Source organism: Bemisia tabaci, chromosome 1 (assembly GCF_918797505.1).
Source record: "Bemisia tabaci chromosome 1, PGI_BMITA_v3".
Taxonomy (NCBI): domain Eukaryota; kingdom Metazoa; phylum Arthropoda; class Insecta; order Hemiptera; family Aleyrodidae; genus Bemisia; species Bemisia tabaci.
Genome location: NC_092793.1, coordinates 45,607,254 through 45,626,114, shown reverse-complemented (window position 1 = coordinate 45,626,114; position 18,861 = coordinate 45,607,254). Strand labels below are relative to the sequence as shown.

General features: G+C 40.1%; 2 protein-coding genes across 7 annotated transcripts in view; one reads left to right on the top strand and one right to left on the bottom strand.

Moving 5' to 3' along the window:
• fray (oxidative stress responsive kinase frayed) overlaps positions 1 to 18,861 on the bottom strand; it is a 49,803-nt gene that overhangs the window by 12,080 nt on the left and 18,862 nt on the right. For 3 of the 6 annotated variants that reach the window (XM_019054046.2, XM_019054045.2, XM_072301522.1), the window contains exons 3-6: positions 4,297 to 4,505; positions 2,797 to 2,909; positions 1,401 to 1,651; positions 32 to 197 (exon numbers count right to left, since the gene is read on the bottom strand). In XM_019054046.2, the coding sequence (XP_018909591.1) occupies positions 32 to 197; positions 1,401 to 1,651; positions 2,797 to 2,909; positions 4,297 to 4,505 (739 nt within the window). Of the gene's footprint in view, positions 1 to 31; positions 198 to 1,400; positions 1,652 to 2,796; positions 2,910 to 4,296; positions 4,506 to 9,646; positions 9,989 to 10,984; positions 11,101 to 14,258; positions 14,647 to 18,861 lie in introns of those variants that run through there. The other 3 variants (XM_019054047.2, XM_019054048.2, XM_019054049.2) reach the window with 3 other exon arrangements.
• The window catches only part of LOC109038838 (uncharacterized), a 35,143-nt gene continuing 32,329 nt past the window's right edge, over positions 16,048 to 18,861 (top strand). Inside the window, exon 1 of the mRNA XM_019054053.2 lies at positions 16,048 to 18,032. Coding sequence (XP_018909598.2) covers positions 18,000 to 18,032 — 33 coding nt within the window. The 5' untranslated portion in view covers positions 16,048 to 17,999. The remainder of the gene's footprint in view (positions 18,033 to 18,861) is intronic.

Below are 18,861 nucleotides of genomic sequence, written 5' to 3'. Positions count from 1 at the left end.
AAGGATCTATAAAAGAAGATTAATTTCTCACCTGTTCCATGACTTCAGGGGCCATCCAGCATGGTGTACCTACAAAAGTGTGACGAACTTTTTGCCGAGATAGATCTCGACCTGTCGCTAGCCATGCACTGACACCAAAGTCTGCTATTTGAACAATACCATCATCTCCTAAGAGAATATTGCCGGCTTTAATATCTCTGAAAAAATCAGACCGGATAACTTTGAATATAATTGGATAAAAGAGAACTACTACAAAAAGAACAACAATTCTACCCCGCTATCAAGATATTTTCAGAAGAGACAACAAAAAAATGAACAAATTTTTGACCAGACTTTTATGATACACTTTAGGTAGAATGTTTATCTTGCTGATCAAGATAATAAACTCTCTAGCATAGTACGAAAGCTTGAACAGGGTGTCCACTAAAACTGGCTGGCCAAGACCCAATACTTTTTAAGTTCTCTTCCAAACAGTGTGGTGCTTTTTCAACAGAAAAATTCAGTGCATTTTCAGTGCCTGCATGTGACTGAATCCGAAATAATTCGAAAATTTTAAATTTATATGCAAAGTGCCACAAAAATTACTTGGCCACAAAATTCGAAACTCATTTGAGACCAGAAGATCAACTGAATGCGCTATCACAATATATCAGGCAAATACTGCGCTTCTTATAAGAATCAATACGCAAGGGATTGCATACTTTCCAGGCTTTCCTGACACACATGACAGGAAGTAAAAAATTTCAGACTACCTTGCAGAATTTCCTACTTCTATAATACTTATAGACCACCTTCAAAAGTACTTAGGTGCTATTTCCAGGTATTCAAAACTAGTAAACGCTCTGCTTGAATTAATTTTGGAATGGCAATGAAGACTTTTGGATCTTTCAACAGATTAATCTTTCAACAATAATAAGGATTGATTATTTCTAGCAGTTCCATCTACCCTCAATCCTAAAACTCCATATAACTGGATCAGCAATATCTATCTCCGTATAATGTTGTGTCTGTAGAGAGTCAGAGGAAAACATAATTCTACTTATTCAGGGACACCTCCAGGTAGAATTGACAGGAAGAATAATCTCATTATCCTGCCTGGGCTTTTTAACCAATTGATCTTTTGAAAGATTGATTCTTGAGTTGAATGGATTTTTATCAACTTTCAATTCACAAAAAAACCATCACTACACTTAGGTAGTTTTTGTAGAATGATCTAAAGGGGATATTGTTTCCTTGTGCTTTCAACAAAATTTTGTGCACTCCTGCTTCAAATCAAAGGACAATGTATAAGAATTACAATCAACTAGAAGATTTCAGACTTGCCATTATTCCACCATCTAGTGTTATAGATACTTAATACTCTCATCTTTCTTGAAAACCGCTGAACAAAAAAATCTCACCTATGAATTTGGCCATTGCTGTGAAAGTACTCTAGTCCTTTGAGAACTTCCCTTAGAACCGTGGCTATAGTTGACTCATCGAACACACCATTCCGACAGTCGGAGGTTCGCATCTTGTGTTTGATGATATCTAACAACGAACCGCCTCCAAGGAGACCCAATACTAACCAGAGTTCTTCCCGTACAACAAAGCTGGTGTGATATGTTACTACATTTTCATGGTGGCAGGATGACATGGCTTGAATTTCCTTCTGCATTAAGGACAAAAATTTGAAAAATGAAAGTAATTATTCTAGGTTAAGTATTCATCTGTTCTCGGCAAACTCTTGACAGTACAGTAATACCTCAATTGTTTGACAATTTGCAGTGAGGGCGGAGCTGAATATCGAACAAGTCAGATAATTTTACCGCACACAAGAAAAAAGACTGAAAAAAAACAATTTCTGACTGCTTGTGACCAAACAAAAAAAGCTTGTCGAATTCTCTACTGTGCTAAGTAATAAAACATTAATTGGGAAAAAAGAACAAAATACCACAAGTACTTTTTGCTTCAAACATCGATTTTTGTCGCATGGGTAGACTACAAATTCAATTTTGACTGCATCAGATAACTAAAGCATTGAATCATCAGCGAATTACTTAATGTAATTTTTATCAAGAGATTGGATAAAAAATATGAATGTTTAAATAATCAGAAAAGACATATCTTATTACACAACTGAAAATTTTCCCAAGGTGAAATTTCTACAAAAGCAATTGAAAAATTAAGTAAAGAAGTTTTGAGGGAAACCATTCTAATACCAAACAAGATATGTTGCGAAGGCCTGGTCATAAAATTATTCCGGAGATGATTTTATCCAGTTTATCATCTTATCTATTTCACTTGCTACGTAAAGTCACTAAAAGGTTATTTTTAGGACTTGATAAAAGCAATAGAAGACAAGCTAACTTATGAAACTTCATATAATGATACACCTGCCGACAAAATCTATTTATATGTTTTTAATTAATTACAGTTTTCTGCGAGAAAAATTAAATGGCCACAGCAGGGTTTTGGGTAGGAATATATCAATGGCCAAAGTACAAAACCACATACCTCCATTGCAATGTTCCAAAATTTCCATTTCTATTTCATTTTTTCTAAAAAAAAATTTAGGAAGAAAAAAAAATCAACTTTATACCTTGAAATTTACACCGAATATTCTGCTAGCATAGAAGAAAAATCAAGGAAGTTTTTAGGAAATTTCGTGGACTTGATTTCTAGAGAAAAAATCAAATATGACAGGACGTCCGCAATATTGGAAATGAAGATATGTGGTTCTGCACTTTGGCCATCGATATGTAACCCATTTAAATTAAAGGAAAATTTGCTATAAATTAACGCAAGGCAACTTACAAGAAGCTCATCCATACTCGTATTCCATTTCTCCAAGTTTATTCTTTTTATTGCACACTTCTCTTGGCGAGGTCTGCATAGTGCCGCATGGACTACTGCTGTTGCTCCAACACCTAGAAGCAGCCACATTTTAAAATAAATACACTGTTCGTATAGACACATCCAATGTAATAAAAAATAGAACAGACAATACAAAAAGCCACAAAAATAAGGGGTGAGCAGGCTGGAGGTCAATACTTTAGAGGGGAGATATTGCAGGGGGGCAGAGTTACTTTATCATCATGTGGAGAAGTTCTTTCATCACAAAGATTTTTCAAAAAAATATTAAGAGATGAATTTTTTCTGAACATATGCAAACACTGACAGAGCTACCCTGTACACATCTTATTACAAGTCACATTACAGCAAAAGTAATTCAATAATAAATGAACTCTAAATATTTTGTTGAAAAGTAGGTTTATAAGATTTGAGAAGTCCTAGGAATGGTGCATTGGGAATCAGTAAACTTGGAACTATAGTCTAATAGACCTCATGATAAACTACTCCTACAAAGGCTGTAAAATGTACAAATGAGGGAGGAATCTACCTGCATCTGATGAGTATTTCCACAGAAAACCACTCGACTTGAGTTACAGTTAGGTATTGTCAGCTAAGTTGACGGTTGTTTACTTTTGGTTTGCAAGCGTTTTCGCATCACTACCATCCACATGGAAACATTCAACTCTTACAGAAGCAAGAACTCAAGCTTACATAAGTTTTTCAGTACTTTCAAGCCTTGTAACATATTTAATTTTTAGCCACACAGAAACAACCACAAAAGTCACAAATCATACCTGATTGGTACTTTTTTTACGATACGAGCATGAGACGAATGTTTTCAAGGTGGACAGTAGCCAACGCCGCCTAGTGCATTGACCCAAATTTGTCATTGACGCTTGCAAACCAAAAGTAAACAACCATCAACTACGCTGACGACACCTCTGTCGGTGATTAGAACGTACATGAATTGCAAGCATTCGTAGGTAATGGTTCAAAGAACAAATTGAGAATGCGCATAACTGACATGGTAGATTTAGATGAGCAACATTCCTCAAGCTAAAAGAAAACAATTTGAACACCGCGACGGAACATTGCATAGCATTACTTGGTCAGACGGAAGAGTTTTCTACGATCAACGCTTTGACCTAGTTGGTGATTTCATTGATTAAGAAAATTGAGAGCATCATCTTATAGGAGTGAATAATAAGGGAATAGAGGTGCGTGAAAGCTTGGAAAGACTCAATCAAACTGATATTACAGCAGTATTAGTAATAATAAGTCTGATTTGTTTTGACATTAGACTGGAAAAACGAGAGTGAGGTTAAGCATTGCGCTTATGGGGTGCCGGCTTGCAATGACGTCACTGATATTTGATAATCTTAATAAATCTTGAGTAACAAAATTTACCGAGTTGCAAAATATTAAATTAGAAAGATAGAATCTTAAAGAAAATTTACTCACCAATGACTTCCTTCAATTCATAATCATCCTTCGAATTGGGCCAACCGACGAAAGGCAAATTGGCGGATGCAGTTGCCATTTTGGAGCTAGGAACATCACTGAATTTGTCATTGTTGTTGTTATTGGCAATGAGGGGGGTGATCTCTGAGGACGATTTCCGGCGAAATATTCCGGGAGAGCCAGGGGGCATTAAAACCGGCGACAATTTCCTGCAAAAGTATAAGGATCGAAATGTAGCATAGGTAAGGAAAGCTGATAATTCAAATAAAATGTCTCTTGAGACATTTTGTCCTACCTCCCCGTAATGTTTGCAGCTTACGCGATTACCGCATTTCCTCGACATTTTATTAGGCAAGGGCAGAGCTCAGGGGTGGGCGGCTGACCCTCTTCAAAAAAGTAGGGGATTTTGCTAAATAAGTGCGTTACATAATATTATTCCTATATCTATGACACTGCAATGCGATAAAATTGTCGGCACAAACAGCTCAAAATTGAGGAGGTAGGGAAAAACGGTCACATCCGGATCATGGCATTGTGAGAGACAAGCACCTCCCCACACATAAAAGTGTAAGTATATAGGTATATGTTGTTTAGGCATCTTCTGGAATCATATTTTCATTACAAAAAAAAAACGCCATGTACTGAGAACAAATCTTTTATGGAACTAGGAACGCCTTGCCTTCCTGCTTTGTCGGTAGGTATGATTCTCTTGGGAAAAGCTGCCACTAATAAAAAAAAAAATTGGCCTCCGGCCAATTTATGCGCGGCGCAAGCGCCGCGTACCGGCGCTCCGCGCCGGCATGTGGGGGGGCTTCGCCCCCCATCATGGTGCGAAGATCGCACAAGACTTTCTCGCTTTTGCCGGCGCTCCGCGCCGGCATAGACACTTTTACTGCAATATTTAGAAAAATACTGTCAATTTCACAAAATCATAAAGTTTGATTGGAATTTTGATCGCAGGATAATAGTTATGAAATTTTTATTCAAACCACTGCACTATATTGTAAATGTCTTCGAGATATAGGGTGAATTCATACATTCGGACTCGACTTGTCGATATTATGAGGCATCTTCAATTAAATATGTAATTGATTAATGATGCCTCCTATTAAAGACGGCGATCCGTAAAAATCTTAGCTTTTCTACGATTCATTAGGATCCATTAGATTCATTGGCATCATACTTCAGATACGATTATATGTTATAATCTTTCCTTAAGCACGGTCAAAAGCCATCAAAAATCTACTTCAATGGGTAGATTGACTATTCGATGTTTAAATAGTCTTAAAACTAAACGGTTTTCGCTTAGCATCGTCCAAATTTTAAATTTGGCGGGCGAATCTACCTGCTGGTAATGGTTCACCACCCGCCCGCCAAGAGCGCCAGTTCCTTAGCGCGTATCCCCGTAATTCGAAACGAAAACAATAGAGAGCGCCACCTTCTTCTTGCTGCTCGTAACCAGTCGTAACCAAGACCAATCCACACAGGTCAGTCATTGCATTGCGCAGCTTTTTTGAAATCCACTCCCCGCCCGGCCCTAATTCGCAGCACTCATTGTGACGTACTATTGAGTGCTCCCATAAGAAATACATTGTTTGCACTCAATACTACGTCACTGCGCAGTAGAGTACCAAAATTCGTCCTCGGGAATGACTGACCTGTGTGGATTGGTCTTGGTCGTAACCCCGTGTCAACAAACCTCGCAACAACAACATCAATACCTAATTAAATCAATCATGTTTGTGCAGTTTTATTATATTATTATATTATATTTGTGTTCAGTACCTCGTAAAAAGGAACCGCGAAAGATGGAATCTGCCGGGATTCTAAATTCATCAACAACAAACATATTAGTTTCTAATAAAAATCCAAGTGTCAGTGCTTGCGTTTTAGCTTCGATAATTGTATGTAATGTAAGTACCTGATTAGTTGTCTAATTTTGCTTGGTGTATACCTACGGAGTAATTTTGGAGATAGTATATGATGCATTATACAATGCATTTGAATTCCTAGGTTTCATCTGACTCAAAGTGTTCGCTGCTATTATCTAGGAGCGTACCGACTCATTCATTGGAGAATTGAGCGTTTCCTATCGGCCCCTCTGCAATTATGAGATTAGTCCAAGGACCCTTTAGGAACTTAATTAATGACTCAGGTGGTGCTTTTGAGCCAACTTTCAAAGAATTAAAGGCATTTTTTTAAAATCTACTGTCCATGAGCTCTCCGTCTGACCGAAGTGCTCTCCTCGCTACATGACGCGTAACCCTTCAATTTTTAGTTTAGTCCAAAGACCTCACAGGAACTTAAATTAATGAACCAGGTGGTGCTCTTATGCTAACTTTCGAAGAATTAAAGGCATTTGTTTCTAAAATTTACAGTCCTTGAAAATGAGTTGTTTGTGATGTCGCGGAGCAAAGTGCCCTACTTTTGGGCCTTGTAATCCCTTGAATTTTGAGTTTAGTGCAAAGATCTTTTTGGAACTTAAATTAATGACCCAGGTGATGTGCTTGATGCCCATTTTTAAAGAATTAAAGCCATTTTTCACAATTTACAGTCTTTCAAAATGAGCTTTCCGTGTGATTTTGCTAAAAATGGACAATTGAGCGTAGCCCCCCCAAATTTTAGCGTACCTCAAAATCGTTGGACGTGCATAAGGAGACCATAGATATGGTGTCCTGTGCCAATTTTGAATGAAATCGAACAGATAGATTCTGAGATATCGCTGTAGACAGATTTGGGGGACGCCACACGGACGGACACACATTTTTTCAAGTATGGTTATTTTTACTCCTGGGACCTTAAAACGTCTAGAAATGATGAAATTTCAACTTTTTTTTTTTTTTTTTTTTGGAGGATGACAATACTTCCTCTCTACCCTATGGGAGCGAGAAAGTAATAAGAGCGAAATTTGGTTGGAAATAGCCGGCGCTACGCTAGTAGGTATCTTTTTCATCTCGCTCCGTAAAGGAAATAAAATAGAAAATACCTCAAGCAACTGCATTACTTGCTAATCTAAGCTGCTTCACTGTTGATTGGATTTTTAAAATAATGCAACTATTCAGCCTCTGATGAAACGCAAGGAAGTATCATTTCAAAATGAAGGCGTTTCTTATGCGTCGACAATCTTCATAGCCTAGTTCCAGACGCTCCGCCCTAGCGACGGCATTACATGATAACATCGGCATTACACGAAATTACAAATATATACCTGAGCACCGATAAAAAAAACCGCGATGATGATACTCTTTGACATTATTTTGGTGGCATTGATATTCTTGCATCATGCGACGTGCGAAAAAGCAGTAATTAGTTACATCACTGATTGCGTAAGAGTGAGCCAGTCTATCTGAAGCTGTTTGGAAACGACAAAATGAAAATCGCAGTTCACAATTTAAGGGAAATGCCGACATTGTTTCCCTTAAATGATTGTCAAGAGATAATCGATGCGGGTGCTGGCTGTAGGAATGCAGCTTCACTCCGCAATTTGCGACGATGATAGTGATGCCGGGCAATGAAAATATCGATTGAGAGGCAGGGCCAGATTAAGGGGGTGGTCACATGGGCCGCGGCCCATGGCGGCAAATCAGGGGGGCGGCAAATGCACTTATTTAAAAAAACTCGGATTTTGAAAATAAATTACAAATGAGAAAAGGCGACAAAATCTCTCATTTCCTGAGAGTATAGTGATTCCTAATTTTGTCGTCTTTCAGTGATACAAGAGACAGCACTTTTAATTAGTCGAGTTAAGAAAGAAACCAAACAAGCAATTTGGCCTGGAAAGAGAAATGATGACGAGGACTTGAGATGAAAATAAGGAGAGGCCTTCGGCGCGGCGGTCGGCATGTAACACATATTAGCGCCTACAAGACTGCTTGAATACTTCACGCATTGCGTCAAACACAGTGCGTTCAGCAGCGGTCGTCGGCGTGAAACTCAAAGCGCCTACAAAACTGTCATAGTACTTCACGCACTGCCCCAAACACGGTACGGTCTGCGCGGCGGCGGAAGTTAAAATCATTAAACCACGTTTATGTTTGTTCTTTCATAATCTGTTCGTTCATTTCTTATGAATGGAAGGCCTTGTCCACACAGAGATAGGTTTAATCCGGCCCTGTTGAGAGGAATCGATTTGAAAACAAAAAATAACAGTCGTATTATTACGGTGGAGCTATCGAAGACATTTCCGAACTATTGGACGTTTGTTAAATGTATTGAACTTTCGGAACTTCTTAAATCTGAAAAATAAGGTACTTCACTTACTATTCTCGAACTATTTCGTCACCTTCCGGCCAAATTATCACAAACGCCATGCGACGTTTCAAAATTTCAGTCGCCATTTTATTTTTTCACAGAGATATTGCTCAACGAAGCTGTCCGAAAATTTCTCTGAATTTTCTTTGAGCTACGGACAAAATTCAGTGAAATTTTCAAACAGATTCAACCAAAAATTTCTCTGTAAAAAAATAAAATAGCGACGGAAATTTTGAAAAGTCGCATAGCGCTTGTGATACTTGGCTGGAAGGTAACGATTTGTGCAACGAGACATTTTTGTTAAAACGGACAAAATGCGACTTGGGGGTAGATAATCAATAGACAATCTGCATAGCCACCCAAGGTTCGAGGTGGAAGCGGCTACTACGAGCTGTACTCAAGTAGCACTGATCACGGTAAGTTGCGATTTGATTGGAGAACGTATCGCAATTATATCGACGTCGATTTATCGCAATATTATCGGATGAAAAATTGCGATTTCATCGCCCAAATTCGCAACAAAATCTCGATTTTATCGATGGTGATTTATCACAGTATTATAGATAAAAAAAAATCGTGATAAGTTAATTGAAATAAAGTTTCGATTTTATATCGCGTGCGAATTCACAGAGATAAAATTTCGACAAAATCGAGGATAATCGCGCACATGTCGATAAACCTAGCGATGTTATCGCCAATAGAGCGTATTAAAATCGCGACTTAATTAAAAATATTGCGATTTTACCGCTGGAAAATGCTACTCGGGTTCTAGCCCTTGACGAGCATGGCCTAAACGCCACCGGTGGGCGAGGGGTAGCTGTGCAGCCAAGCAGGCGAAGGGATCTGCGCAAGGACTGACTACTTGGCTCTCCTTAGGCCATACTTGACGCACCTACTATCTGGTTAAGGGGCCTTTGGTCAGTCCGCCCTTAGCACTGGTGAATTTCACTCGATACCCGTGAAAATTACCATTATCGTAATGCTGCGCGTCAAAGGCGTCTTTAAACCTTCCTTCCTTACGATATAAACTATATGAAGCCACTCCAAGAGCAACTATTTGGAACGACTATGAATACGAGCCAAAGAAAAAAATACTCACTCGATAATATCACAACACAACTGCATATCGAATCCACATTCCACTTACTAATTAATTAGTTAGCTGTATCGCGAGTGAGTTTTCTGCGCATCCACGTTACCATTTCCAAACACCCCAGTTTGGAAGAAAACAAACAAATGGAAGAAATCGAATCAGTGCAAACGTAAAAAATGCTAAAGGAAAAAGCTCGAAGGCACGGACCGAACTGACCGATGGCATGGCAGCCTGCTCTACGCGATGGATTGAGCGATAACTTGTTTTCAATGACGAAGGCAGATACAGCGATAAGCTGGGGCAACAGAAGCGAAAAGCAAAAGGTATGACGCGATTGTAGGAGGGAAACCCAAAGCCGCGAAACCGAGGTCGACGAGCGAAGATAGGAACCGGAGCGGGATGAGACGGGGGTCATTGATCGCGTCTCGTGGATTTCCACGATTCACAGCTTCGGTTTCAGCCGTTTCAGTCGCGCGTCTGGCACTCGATGCCCGAGTGACACGGAATTCCGGCTGAAATCTCCACAGATGGCCACGCGACCGACCACGAACTGCTCACGCTCGCACGGCGATCTTCCGCCTTGGTCCTTGGCTTGGGTGGCTGTGCAGATTCACAGAAGGTGGCGACGCACAGTGGAGATATCGAGTCGATAGGAGAGGTCGGACAAAATTTGGAAACTTTAAACGCTTGTAACTCCGTTTATACAAATTTTTGAAGTTCTGAAAGTGGTTCAATTGGTTTTCTCGTGAAATTTTCATCAAGAAACACCCCTTGACGTTTAAAATGTGGCGATATACACCTAAAAATTTGCAATTTTAGTCAACAATTTCATGTCCAACCTCTCTAACTGATTCGATCCACCGTGCGACGAGCCGTTCAAGTATTAGACATTAAGAGTCCACGCCAAATAAGATTACGCACTTCTGCTGGACTGCGACAGAGGATCGTGTGACGTCACTTTTACATGTGAATTAAGTACAAGAAGCAATATTCAGGGGCTTCGGTCGCAGTCTAAAAGTGCGTAAACTTATTTGGCGAGGAACTCTGCGTGAGCTACTTCCAGGGGAGGGGGGTGTGGGTGTGTAATACCTTGGTGTGGGGAAAGAGCTTGATTAAAAACAATCTCCGTTTTTATTACGAGCTTTATGGATAAAAAAAAAAACTAATTGGAGGTTTGGCATTTAAAAAATTACTTTTGTATTCTAAAATTAACCCCATGCCTATACTAGCATACTTCATGCCCCAAAAAATGACCTGGAATGACGCAAAAATATCAAAAGCCATGCGTGCTGAACCGCGAGTGACCGAAATGAACTTAAAGCCCGAAAAAACTTGAAGAAATACCGGAAAATCCTCTCGCTGAGAGCTCGCTTTTGTAAGAATGGATGGGGTTGAGAATCCTGGCGATCCATGTCGGAACGCGGACTATTTCAGACTCGTTCGAAGCAAGACTGGCCCAACTGCAATCAGTTATTCGACGAACGTTGTGATTATTCACGAAGTTTTTGTGCTAGTGAGACATCGAGAGCGTGATTGATGGAACTCCACCACGCCATTACTCATGAGGAAAATTAGGAATATGTTTCCTTGAAGTTTTCAGAATCATAAAATTAAATTGAGCTGCAAATTCTCTGGAACTTTAAATAGTAAGAGCTTATAAGTTTTTCCGGAAGTTCGTATTTAAATGAGGGACATTTGGGAATGATCGAGTGTTCACGCGACGTTCTAACTTGAAGCTTCAGTGTCAATATCCGCGCAGAGAACAATGATATCGGTAAAAACGCCTTGATACAACTATTCGTGCTCTATGGACATCCGTGTTGCGTGCTAAAAATTGAAGGTGCTCCGGTCATTCTATAGCCCATGAAGCAGTGCTCGCAGCGACAAGGTGTCACGACTTTGTATGGCGATGAGATATACTATCCTGACAGGTGAAAATGTTACGAAAATATAGTTTCCATATCCTTTCCCCTTCGTTTTTATCCGAGAATTTATCTTGCCACATATTTTTACTAGCGCGACACTCCCTGTTGCAATACTACATGGAGTAGAGTGACCGGAGCGCTAAGCGCCTTCCATTTTGTTAAATGCAACACGCATGTTCATAGAGTGCGAATAGTTGTATCAAGCCATCAAGGCAATATCATCATCGTTGCATGCGTTGCTCATGTTAACTGAGATGTTAGCATAGGAAGCCTTGCTTCGCCTCATTCTTCCCTGAATGTCGTTTAAAAAATTGAATTATACATGTCTTTATTTTGAAGTTGTTTGGTTAAAGAACAACGCTAATTGATCTTTCTTATTTGATGGGGCACATTTTCATCAATTGATGTTACGCGCGGATTGAGACTGTTGTTGACATTACGATTGAGCGATCATTCGTGATACAGCACAGCGTTACAAAGTTTATCAGAGACTACTTGAGCCAGGCTTTTGTCTCCGTTATTTTAAGTCGGATGTTGTTTGGGATAAGGGAGTTGAATGGGGAGTGGACCATAAAAATTAGACTTTCATGGGTCCCTTAGCCACCCTATTTAATTTCCTGGTTCCAGACATCAGCCGACCTAAAATAACCGAGACTAAAGCCTGGAACAGGTGGTCTCAGACACCTTGTACATGTAAACCTAACGCTTCATCACGACTGATCGCTAAACTGCAGCATCACCAACAGTCTTAATCCCGAGTAACATCAACCGATGAAATTGTGCCCCAGAAAATAAAATAACAAAATTAGATTTAGTTAATCTTTAACAAATCAAATCAAATATTGAGATTTTTAATTTTATTTTTGATGGTGAAAAATGTGAACTTTGCAATGCTGCAGCTTCAAAGGGTCCACGGGAATATCAACCTCCTTGGAAAATCTGTGGCCACGCTAGCTAATGGGGTAAAATACGCCACGCCTGTTCTCGAATTGCACCTGCTTTTTGAAAAAGTTTCTCCTAAATTTTATTTAAAGCTATAGAGACCTTGTCAGTTATCAGCCATCTATTTTACCTCCTGGTTGACCTGTGGCTATTCCTGTTTCGATAAAAAATTAAGGTTGAGTCTAATGTGTCGATATTCGCATGAATGAAAGTTTCATCAAGCAAGCAAAATTACGAGATGACCTTATACTCCGAGACGGGCGATAACAATCATTTACGTGCGAAAACACATACAATATATTCATAAACCTTTATGTATCAGTCAGCTGGCACAGTAAAAATAAATGGATAACCTAAAAAAACAGATGACCTGACAGATAAGAAACAAAGTATAAATGCATAATAAATGGCTATTTTAAAACGCATCTTCTCGATAAGAAACGTTTTTATGTTTACATTTAACTACCGCTAATCTTTTATAAATATATTGTTGAGTAGATTATGGATGCGCAGTGGGCATTCCTATGCATGGCGCCTAACTCGAAGTGCCTGTACAATACGTCTATTTTCAAAACAAGATATTTTTAGTCTAGGAACGTAATTTGTGTCCAAATGAATTAAACAAGATTTTAAAATTAATTAATCAGGATTTTATGATTTAAAAAAAAAAAAAAAAAAAAAAAAAAAAAAAAAAAAAAATTCCCATTTACTTGCACAAAATGATCGCACAAAAGGTACCTACTTGATAAAATGCACTTCTCCGGGGCCAAAAAGCGTTGGCATTTTAGTATATTTTATTTATCAAGTTTGCATTTCTACCTGCACATTTTGGAAATACGGCGAACTTTACAGGCTATATAAGATGCAAATTGATCGCCAATCAAAATTTTAAACGCGTTCTCAAGACCACAGTTAATATAATTTTTCAAAGTATTTCATCTGTGCAAATTTTTATTGCTTACGGTCTGAGGGACAAAATGCCGCCCATTTTTATTTGCCACTACTATGTAATACGGCAATTACTTATTTTATCACCGATGAGAAAAATGTTGGGTGACAGTATACAACACACGATTTTCGGACTAAGGCTTTTTGCCCCTTTCGGCCTCTATTTTGAACGTAATCTTTGGACATTATGCAAACAGGAATGGCCTCGAAATAGTAGAGTACGTAACTCATTCATACACTTTATCGATGCTAATTTTTTTAGCTCGGCGTGAAGGCTGTGAATGACATTTTTCCTCCTGAAATACGGCCTTTTCCCTCAAGAATAGCTGTTGCCACGATATTTTGAGAATTTTGCGGCAATGATTATACGCCAACAAAATCTTGTGCAGTTTTTACGATTCCCGGATTCCCATCACAACAGACTTGGATTTATGACTTGGTTGCGATTTTTCAAAATCTCCACTGCTAATTTATATTTAAGAGAGAAAACTATTCAGTGAATTTTCTGGAAATTCAGTAAAAAGTTTTAACGAATTCCACGCATTTGCTTCGATTATAGTGGATAAAACGTTAACGGGGGTGTAGAAAACTACTTGGAGTCCTTTCCGTTCAAACAAATAAAAAAATGAAAATAAAATAAATGAATACAGCCACGTAACAGTACGTGGAATATTCCTTAACCTGCAAAAATATTGAGAGGCGAATAAATTTGATAAAAATCTTCCGAAGCTCTCCACGAGAGAACAACAAGGGTCGGGGGAAGGGAGAGGGGTGTCAAAATAGAGATTTCACCATAAACTCACCGAATTTTTCGCCAGAGACGCTGGCTGTTATTGACCATGAGCGATACTTGTGGCGGGAACTTCAAACCCTCAACACAACGCACTCTTATCTACTGAACCATTTGAACGTGGCTCGGAACACTGCCAACACGGAATGAGCCTAGAAACGAACTGAATGAAACTACCACGCACACACAAGCGAACCGGCGAAATTTTCCGCCGAGGGATTTCAAAATTGTGGGGTTCCGCGGTGAAGACTCAGCGTTTCGCTGGATCGTTGACACACCAGTCGCGTGCCGGAAGCATGACCACGAGGAAGGTATCAACGAAAAAAGAATCGTTTCACCGCGACAGGAAGGTTTCCGAGACGAGAGTTGCACGTCGAAGTGCAGTGCGGCCGTTCGTGGACAACGCGAAAAGGCCAACTGAAGATGTGAGGTTATCGGACCGAAATTAATTCGCCGACCAAAGGTTGCGTTGGGTCACCAACTCCTCCACTGCCGTGCTAAGATAAAACGCCGTATGAACATCCTAGAGTTGCCAGATTTCCCTTGATAGAACATGTATTTTTGACGACATTTGTGCACATTTTTCTTTGAAATTTTCAGATATTTTAGATTAAATTGCCCGTGAAATTGTCTGAAATTTTTGGAAAAAAATATTCACAATTTTCCTGGTAAATTCGTTTTTTATCGAAGGAAATTTGGCAACGTCTGAAGGCTCATACGGCGTTTCTTCTTAGCACGGCAGAACTCCTCAAAGCCGAAGCACCTATTTCATTACGCGACACTCATTGCTTCTTCCCATAAAACAAACACTCCGGCTAATTGTCTCATAACGTAATTTCCATCGATATTGCGCTACTCCGAAACGCATTAAGGCTACTGGATAGCCCATCACAGAGAGGGAAAAGATGAATGACTTACAGAGTGGCGGGGCTTTTCAAGGTTTTGATTTGTGGAATACACGTGACTTTATTGAAATGCTCTCAGTTTGACTCATAAATGAAAACTTTAGTGACCAATACTGCCGTGCTAGGGTAAAACGCCATATGAGCCTTTAGACGTTGCCAAATTTCCTTCACCAAAAACCAAATTTACAGGACAATTTTTAATTTTTTTTCCTCCAAATTTTTTCAGATAATTTTGGTCAGAATTTGATCTAACATATCTAAAAATTTCATGGAAAAATATGCCGAATTTTCCTCAAAAATACATGTTTTATCCTGATAAATTTGGCAACTTTCGAATGTTCATACGGCGTTTTTCTTTAGCACTGCAAAATAATAATGGGGCCTCTGAAAGTTGAACACCATACGACGGGTGCGCATGAAGTAAACTCTAAAAATCTCCATACTGTCAAAATTTAGGTGATTGATCGCGTACATCTAATACAGTTTTTGGCTCTTGACTGTTCCATTTTCCTTTATTTTTTGCGTAAGGGGTAGAAGAGTAATTTTCTGTTGTTTGACGAGTGATAAAAAATTAGTATAAAAACTGAGTGTATTGAAGATTTTGAGAGAAAAATAATTTTTTTGTTTTCCGCCCATTCAATAGATGCGTTCAGGCATCTTACCCATGCCCGAATTCAAGGGGCAGACAACCAAAGCAGATGTCTAGAGGAGGCAAATTTATGGGGGAAGGGAAATTCTTAGGAAACTTTTTAATTTGTGTTAACAATCACGCGGGTGGAGTTTGACGAAAAAAAGTGAAACCTATTCAAAAAGGATTTTACTTGTATAAATTTGCTGGGGCAGGCCCCCAACCTTCTTCGTACATAATTTCTCCCACCGCGATCATCAAGGAGTCGGAAATATTATATCCCTCTCGGGACGGCCAAAATTCAAATCCGGGCATGATCTTACGTATATTATTACCGGGTAAGTTTCAAATAATGACATTAATGTGAGAAAACGGATAAGTACTCATACTTCTGAAATAATAAAAATTATTGATAGTCATGAATCACTGGAGTTGCATAAAAGTGAACAACACAACTCATTTGGAGCCAAGAGGTGATCGGCGCGGCGAACAGTGCATCGATTCTTTCGGAAAGGTCAGACACGAAATTTTATAACAAAACTGCAAATTTGTATGTTAGTTTCGTCACAATTTCAATTATAAGGGGCATGACCGGATTTACTTACTTGCCGCCATGAGCCGCCTGTATTTTGCCGCCCCCCTCTCATCAATTTTGAGACATCAATAAAACCATCAAGTGAACGTACCGAAGGAGGAAGGGTGCGCATTTACTCGCGTTAGACACATTTTTTGCGAAAGCCCCTTCAGCACTACTGGCAAAAGTTCACGGAACTTTGCGCGAAAGTTAAGTTCCGTAAACCTATCTCTGTGCGGACAAGGCCTTCCATTTGTATGAAATGAACGAAAAAATTATGAAAGAACAAACATAAATGTAAAGTTTAATAATTTTAACTTCCGCCGCCGCGCCGCGCTGACTGCACTGTGTTTGGCGCAATGCGTGAAGTATTCTTACAGTCTTGAATGCGCTATGCGTTTCACGCCGACCGCTGCTGCACGGCGCGTGCACGCATTGTGTAAGACGCAATGCATGAAGTATTCATGCAGTCTTGTAGGCGCTATGCGTTTCACGCCGCCGCCCGCTGCTGACCGCAGCGACCGCGCTGTCTTTGACGCAATGCGTGGAGTATTCATGCAGTCTTGTAGGCGCTAATACGTCTTACATGCCGACCGCCGCGCCGCGGGTTTCTCCTTTTCATCTCGAGTTCTCGTCATCATTGCTCTCTGCGCCGCGCCGTTCCAGGCCAAATTCCGTGTTCGGTTTCTCTCTTAGTCTTAACTCGACTAATTAAAGGTGCTGTCTATTGTATCACAGAAAGACGACAAAATTAGAAATATACTCTCAGGAAATGAGAGATTTGGTCACCTTTTCTCGTTTGCATTTTTTTTTCTGAATCCGATTTTTCTTTTAAAAAATTGCAAAATTTGCGGCCTCCAAAATTTGCCGCCCTGGGCCGCAACTCATGTGGCCACCCTCTAAATCCGGTCCTGATAAGGGGTGATTTTTAAAGGAAATCTTACAAGAGAACCAATAAAATCACTCATAAAACCAGAACGTTCTGTGTTAACGGAGCTAAAAGCTTTTAAAGATCTCAAATTTTGTCCGACTTCTCCCATGGAATCGTTCCATCGTGCGGCGGTGGGCGCTATGTGACTCCATCCTTGCAACGTTTTTCCGCAGGATGATCCTACCGCACGGTGCGTTACACCCGAAAGAGTGGCGATTTTCGCGAGTGAAAACTGCCCGCGACCTCCACGCTACACTTGAGCGAGATCGCAACGATCACTGCGATTAATCGATTTTCGATATTTCGCTCATGATGGATAGGTCACTCGTCGGACGAGCGATCGATTCTCCCGTTCATAATTGCAACCTTGCTGTCAAACTGCGCGCAACCCTCGTTCCCCTCAACGCGAACGAACGCGGCAGAAACGATTTAAACGGAAAATCGGCGGTCTCGCGGCTCGAGAGGAAATCGGCAGAAGTCCAAGGGAGGCCGCGAAGAAATTGGCCAGAATCCTCGGCTTTGTTGTGCGATGGTGCCGGAAAGTCGGAGGCTCATCGGAGAAACTGTAGAGTTGTGGATGAGATGGAACAACGTGGTTTTTCAGGGGCAGCGGCTGCAGAAAGTGGCTGGGACCGCAATTGCAATGCCGCCCGTCTTTATAAAACCCCCTCGATGACAGTTGCCGCTTCTTGTTGTGCTCTTTGACCGCGATAGACATGACGTCAACATTCATCAGGACCAAACTCCAGGTAGGATACCATTTTTCATAATTCTTATTACGTAATGCCAATTTTCACAAATTTAACGAGAATCATTAGCCTGACTGAATTTCACGTGCCTAATTCCCTCTTGAGTAGAAGTTAAGTCTCTTAAGTCCTCTTAAGTTTTTCCTCTTAAGTTATGTTCTTTAACAGAGAAACGGGGTCGAATTAGTCGGGTTGCTGCATCGTCCCGGGCGGGCCTCCCTGAGCGTTTTCCACTCCTTTTTTTCCAGATTTTCTTGGGGTGCTTTGAGTGTAAAATAAAGATTTAAGGAGATCCTTTTGGGTGTCACGGGGTCCTTAAAGTTTAGGATTTGGGGCCCCTAATAACTAGCACCCCGGAGTCCTGCGCACTAATTCGCCCCTGCAGAGAACCAAAATACATAACACCTTGAAACTTTCTATGAATTTCCGCTGGAATATGAAGAATATACTCATAGAGTCTGAAGTCTTAATATCGATTAGTTTGCTATTGATAAAATTAAATACGGAAGAAAATTAGACAACTTCTAATGTGGTGAGGCTGATTTTACTGCAAGGGGTTAAGGCCCCACCCGGGACCCACCCCCTTTGCGGCCTCGTGTCGTGACGCTCCACGGGAATCGTAGGCCGGGGTAAACCTTTCGTAAACATCGTGCGTTTCTCGAAGTTCTAGTTGTGTTTAGTGTGAGTGTAAAAAAAGTATGAGGGTAGAAAAACCAAAACAAGCAGGAAAATTACCACAATGATCCGGTCGAAAAATTAGAGGAGCCTGTCATCAAACCTATCTGCGACTGAATTCTTTTAGGATGAAATTGAAAATACTTTACATCGCGAG